The sequence below is a fragment of the Blastomyces dermatitidis genome (genome assembly GCF_000003525.1).
Source record: "Blastomyces dermatitidis ER-3 genomic scaffold supercont1.7, whole genome shotgun sequence".
NCBI lineage: Eukaryota > Fungi > Ascomycota > Eurotiomycetes > Onygenales > Ajellomycetaceae > Blastomyces > Blastomyces dermatitidis.
This window is the reverse complement of record NW_025544780.1, coordinates 1,961,488-1,968,184: the sequence shown is the minus strand read 5'-3', so window position 1 is coordinate 1,968,184 and position 6,697 is coordinate 1,961,488. Positions and strand designations below refer to the sequence as shown.

At 30.1% G+C, this 6,697-nt stretch overlaps 1 protein-coding gene across 1 annotated transcript; it reads left to right on the top strand.

The window, feature by feature from the left end:
* Positions 1–4,421: 4,421 nt before the first annotated feature.
* BDCG_17394 (uncharacterized protein) lies at positions 4,422–4,676 on the top strand (the record flags this gene model as incomplete). Its single annotated transcript, XM_045426525.1, has 2 exons — positions 4,422–4,542; positions 4,576–4,676. The coding sequence occupies 2 exons, from the start codon at positions 4,422–4,424 to the stop codon at positions 4,674–4,676; spliced, it is 222 nt and encodes a 73-aa protein (XP_045281844.1).
* Between the last annotated feature and the right edge of the window lie 2,021 nt (positions 4,677–6,697).

The window sequence follows — 6,697 nt, the reverse complement described above, 5'->3', positions numbered from 1 at the left end:
CACATCATATGAGATCATGTTACAGAGAATTTAGCAGTGCATGCTATGAACACAGAGATCAAAAGTGAATATAGAGAAATGTATAAGAAATGTAAATACTGTAAAGAATGTATGAAAAGAGCAGAATGAAAAAAAGAATGAAGATTTGAAGATTGATCTGAGCTGTATAAGTCAGAGTATTTAAATATTTTTGATGAGGTTTTTCTATAATAAATAAAGAGATAATAAATGAATTGAAACTGTTTAAATGTACTGAGAGAATGAGAATTTTCACACACTGAGCAGCAGTGCATGAAATAAGTATATTAATGAATGTATAGATTGTAATTTGCGGAGCAAAGTGAAGTAAATATATGATGAAAACCCTGATCATTAAAAGTGAAGAATTTTCTTTTTAAGGTTCTTGATGTGAATACAGCTCACTGATTGATATAGAATTAAGTGAAGCACAATTCTGTGACATTGTACTATGACTTCTTCTACACACTCACAATGTGTTCATCTTTCATCTCATCAATCATATCATCAATCATATCATCTACTCTGTACAGATTCTTGAATAATAGATCACACATCTCATTAACTACCTACTTCATACAGATTCTTGAATACAGATTCTTGAATAATTAATCATGCATCTTATTAACTATCTACTTTATACAGATTCTTGAATAGATAATGTATCTGATCAATCATCTTTCATAGATTCTCAAGAATGAATAACACATTAAAAGTCTGCATTCACTGCTTATGAAATCAGTCTCTTAATTAATTCATTTCTTTACAGTATTCTACTACTTCTACAGCTGTCTGTCTTTAATACTGCACTCAGAGAACTCAGATATTGTAATCTTCTCTCATTACATCTTTTCTATTGCTGATTACCTCTTTACACTGTGTAGAACTGTAAATAAATGTATACAGTGAAATCAGATTCTTCTACAGTTATAGATTCTGTGATAAATAAGTCTGAACTCTCTCTATCACTTCAGATACATCAATACTTCATACAATTAACAGCAGTTTCTTAAGTCTGTGAACAGTCTATTGAAACAGATATATTATCTGAGATTAAGTTTTATCACTGTGAAATTCATAGTTCTGATATGTCTTTGTTAACAGCAGTCTGTAAAAAGAAAACTGTCATTTAAAGAGCTCATCATATTGTCAGATGTTATAGAGAACATCTCTTATTAACTTTATTCTTAACTCAATTGAGAAAATAGCTGCAGTTATTATCTTTGATAATTAATTCATCTCTCAGTTCTGCAGATCTCTCTTCAGTCTTTCATCAATTATCTGTATCATTCTTCAATTCATTCTCAAGTCAATCTCATTTTATTTTTACAGACATGCTTTCACTGCAGATATCTTTTATATCATTTTTCTTACTCTCAACTTCTTAAAGCTCTGTTTCTCAGAGCTCTGTAGATCTGTTTATTAATTAACTTAATAAAAGAGTTAGCAGCTTCTTGATATTCTGACACTTTATATGATCTGAAAGCTCAATTGACACATTAAATATAGAAGCTCTCACAATTCTTCAGAAATATAATCAGTTATAGACTGTAATTGTTTCAGACTCTTTAATAAACTCTCAGAGTTCTACTTATCTTACAGATTCAGCTGTTAATTCTGATAATTAACAGTATATGCAGAAATTTCATCATATACTTGAAGATTTACAGATGAAGATCTGTAGCTATTATTAAATTTACTGATTCAGAATGAATCTTCAAGATAATATTTATACTTATTATTATACTGTTGATTTGAGATGACTGTCTGATAAGCTGTTTTTATTCTCTTAAGAGAATAATCTTAATCTCAGTGATCTTGATTCAGATCTCTCTGTTCTCAGTCAGGTTAAAGAGATGTTAATTTCACACATACATATCTTTATTAAGATCTGTCAAGTCAGAGAATATTAGTATAAGTATAAAGATTATATTATTAGCTTTCTTAGAGACACTGACTGTGTTTATAACACTCTTTCACTTCTTTCTAAGAATCTTGATATTATTATATTGAAGTCTTTAAATTCAAATACAGATCTCTACTTATAATATCAGTTTCACTGAGATTTCATGATTCATAAAGAAGCTGTTGCTCAATGACTAATCTATCTCTGTAAAAATCATTTCAGTTATCAGAACATTGTAATTGATAAAGAGACTTAAAATCAGTTATCTGAAAATGAAGATGTCTCTGATCAGATTTCTTTTCATGAGCTTGATAAGCAAGAATTGACAGTTATTGAGAATGAGAATTATTTAAATCTTGATAACTTGAATATCTTATCTGAATACTCTGATGTTTCAGATCTTTTGATCTCACAGTTCAAAGTTGAGCAACTTCATCATAAACTTAAAATATCATAGTGAGAACAGATTAATCATCTCACTCTATCTTCAGTCTGTAATACATTACTTAGTGAGTTTAACAACACTCACTCACTCTTTTCTTAAGTCTTTTCAACACTTTTCTCATAAGATGAAGCTGAATTCATTCTCTCTAGACAAAGAATAATTAGTCTTACAGATTATACACAGTTTCTTCTTAAATATCATGACAGTCACTTTGCCTGCTATAGCTGTTTTTAATATATTCTTTTCAATTCTCTATTCTGTAGATAGATTAATAATCAGAACTGCTTTTTCTACAATTAAACTGACTCTCTTATTAAGAATCTCACTCTAGAGAAGCTGCAGACTGCTTTTACTACTAATACTTTACAATCTGTCATGATTTTGAATTCATTTACACAGTTTGTAGAGAGTCTTCATGAAATCTGTTCTTTTTAAGGTGTAAAATGTTGTCAGCTACAAGTCTATGTTTGAAATATTGAATCTCTGCATCTATTTCTTACTCTCTCAGCTGCAGATCATCACTGAGATGATCTAATACATTACTTCTCTGACTATGTTATTTGAAAGCATGACACTGATCTTGAGAGATTGAAGTTTGTAAGAGATAGTATTCATGACTATTCTGCTATAGTCACACATTACTTTTATCTATAACTTACAATCTTCAAGAAAAAGATTCTAGATCTGAAATTCAAAATCCTAGATCACTGAACTTGTTATAAGTGACAAGATCACAGATCAGTGCACTCACATAGTGTATTTTAGTGTAAGAATGCACTGAATTCTGAACTTAACATGAATGAAGACTCTTATCAAGCCTTTACTGACTACTGAGACCTCATTATTACAGCTGAGAATTCTGAGCCTAATCACACTCAGTCTGAAGATGCACAGTCATCTCTTTTTCTCAGTCATTCTGATCAGATGAATGTCATTGAACATTTATCTGCAGTTCTCAATCATGTTCAATGTCATCACTGTAGTGAAAAGTACTGCATTTGTAAACACTGAGTCACTGACAATCTATATTACTGATTTCACTTCTCATATAAATGTCAGACTGACTGTGCTATTCTCAAATCTTTAAGTAGTAGATATTATCAGCTGCATCTCTGTTATAATGACTCAATTCTCAATAACTACAACAGATTGATTACAGTTAGCTGACTAGTAAATACTGACATTGTTTTCTGCACTGACAGCTATGCTGTTCTTAATTATCTATCTAAGTACATTGTCAAGGCTGAAACAGACACAGAATTCTATCATCAGATTATTCAATGAGTGATTTCAAGAGTCAGTTTAAGTCACTCACTGCTCTCTACAGTTATTAAACTTATGAATCAGCTCATTAATGAGTGTGATTGATCTGCTCAGAAGATTTATCATCTTCTTTTAAATCTTTCTTTATAAATGAGTTCTCATGAGTTAATTACAGTTAATTGTCAGTCTGAATCTCAACATCACTATAGCTATATTCTTGAATCTGATAAATTATAATATGATTCATTCTTTTTAAAAAAATATAAGCAGTAGTCAACTGAATTTGAAGATCTTTCATTTCTTGAATTTCTTCAAATCTTTTCTCACAGTTATTAAATTAAGAGATATTCTCATGTAAAACTCTGAGTATTGATCTACTTTTCTGTTTATCAGTTTAAAACTGATTCAGAGAACTATGCTCATATCAAACTTCTTCTTCATTATTCTTTTTATCAAATTGAAGATCTCAAGATTATTGATCTTCTCATCTCTTGACCCTCTTTTACAGAGGTCTTTAATTATTGCTGTCTTTCTCATAATCACTCAGTTAATGTCTATAGTGAAGACATGCTGAAACCAGAACCTGAGTTTGAAGATAATCAGAATGATGAAGAGAAGCTTAATCTCTCTTAAGTATTACTTATCTGTCAAAACTCACAGTGTGATAATGATGACCTCATTGACATCTGAAACTGTGAACAGCTTGATCATCAGTTCTTAGATTTCAACTATGATTGAAGCTCTCATATTAATACTTATATCAATCTTGACACAGAATTTTGAAATAATATGAAGATCAACTTCCCTGCAGACACTACTCTTTATAAACATGACTCACTCAAGACTCTAGATTCTGATCAACATCTTCTTCATGATACTATTCTCTATTATTATACTGAGATTCTTAACAGTGAGTTCTCAGATTCTTTACTAATTAATCTAGATAATGAAGATGACACTGATAAAACTTATCTGATTATAATTTTGTCTACAACTCTTCAAAATCTTGCAGAGACTCAAGATCTCTCAATCTCAATCATTTAAGCTGTGTCAACTGATGTAGCTGCTCACTTCATTAACACTCAAATCTTGCATGCATTATTTCAGCTCCTCATATACAAGAATATGCTATATAAACTGCTCAATTCTCAAAATCTTTGATCTTTACAGGCTCTTTTTAAGGATGTTCACTATCTGTTAATTAATGAAAAGTTAATGATTAATTTACAGTAACTCTTATGAATTGATCAGATCTGTTGTTATATATTCTCTTATAAAAATACTCATTTTAATGATCTCAGTGTCATTCTCAGTGAAGATTTCTATCAGCTCTCACCTGTTTTTCAAACTTCACTCTATCATAACAGACATATTGATTATAAAGAAGACATTCAGAGCTGTTAAATCTACTTAGCTTTTAGTAAAATCATTCAACTTACTGTGATTCAATGATAAGTGAGTGAAGATATCATCAGCTGTCAGTTTCATGAGATCTTGAAAAATCTTCATCTTGATCAGTTAACTCTGAATGATTGAGAGTTCTTTTCAAAGTGTGTGCAGACTCTTATCTCTCATGAAGCCTCAGTCTTTGAGAATGCAATTCACATTTATACAAAGAAGTATCATGTTCATGTCTATAATAATAATACTATTCAAAGCTGTAAACAACCTGTTATTAATATTCAGGCTATAAATGTTAATATAGACACTTCTCAGTTAGATTCTGATAAGACTGATAATCTTCATCAGAATCTTTCTCTCTTTATCAGCTGCTGAATCATACTTCTACAGAATATTTGAACAGACTGCAGTCTTGTTAACAGTGCTCTTAAGACTCTTCATAATATTGTATGAAGTTCAGATATGAAGAATTCTCATCAAGATTCTTCATTTACACTGCTAATCAATTTTGACAAATATGACAGCTCTGCTTATTTAGAATGAAAGAATCTTAAACTTGTGTCTATCTTTCACAGCTGTTATGACTTTTCTCATGTTAATTAAGTCTGCAGCTGCATGCAGTTCTCTATTACAGTTGCATATATCATTACTGTTTATAAATTTCAAGAATTATCACTTAATCAGACTGTTCTTGATATTTCTGAGACTGAATTTCAGACTGATCTCACATATGTTACAGTTTCACAGGTCAAAATATATCAAGGTCTTCTATTTAAATAACTCTTTGATTATTCCAGATTTCACTGACCTGATAATGAAGTAAGCAGAAGCATACAGATACATAAGATTGATTATACAAGATATCAAAGTTAACAGATAACTAAGTTATATCTCTTTTCTTTTTATAGATCTCTGCTAATCTATATTCTATATAGCTTCATCTGCTCTTTATTTCATCTTTTTCATAATTCACATTTAATCTGTTTATTCACTCATTCTTTATTACTGCAAGTTCTTCATTCTCTATTCTATCATTCTCTCTGCCTGTTCTGCTTGCAGATTCACTGAATTCAATCATTGAATTTAATGAATCTATTACAGCTGATTCTATTATAATCACTGAATCTGAGAATGAGCAGTTAGTGATCTATAGAAGATATTAAAACAATTCAGATATTAATCTATACAGTTCAGATTTAATATAATAATATCTTTAATCTGAGAGATTGAGAATCTTCTGAGACCTGTGTTATTAAGGCCTGTGTTGTATTATATGATAAGAGATATTAAATTCTTGCAGCTGTCAACACATATATAAGAAAAAGTAAATGAATCTCAGAGTGTTCTCTTTCTCTTTAAAGAATTCATCTTATCTCTCATCTTTCATCTCTGTCAACTGTTTTTTTTTTTTTTTTTCAGAAATCATGTCATTTATCTCTATTAATTCATCAGAAGTTCAAAAAATCATCAATACTGCTATTATGACTGAAAACAATATCTCAAAACACATTTATTATAAGTAAGATTCTTAAAATGATGAAAATTACAATTCTAACAGTCAGCACAGTTCTCAATAATCTTGTTCAGTCTGTCAAGTCATTAGCTGTTAATCTCATTCTCAGTTCTGTATCTGCACCTGCATCTGCCTCTGCTGTATCTGTCAG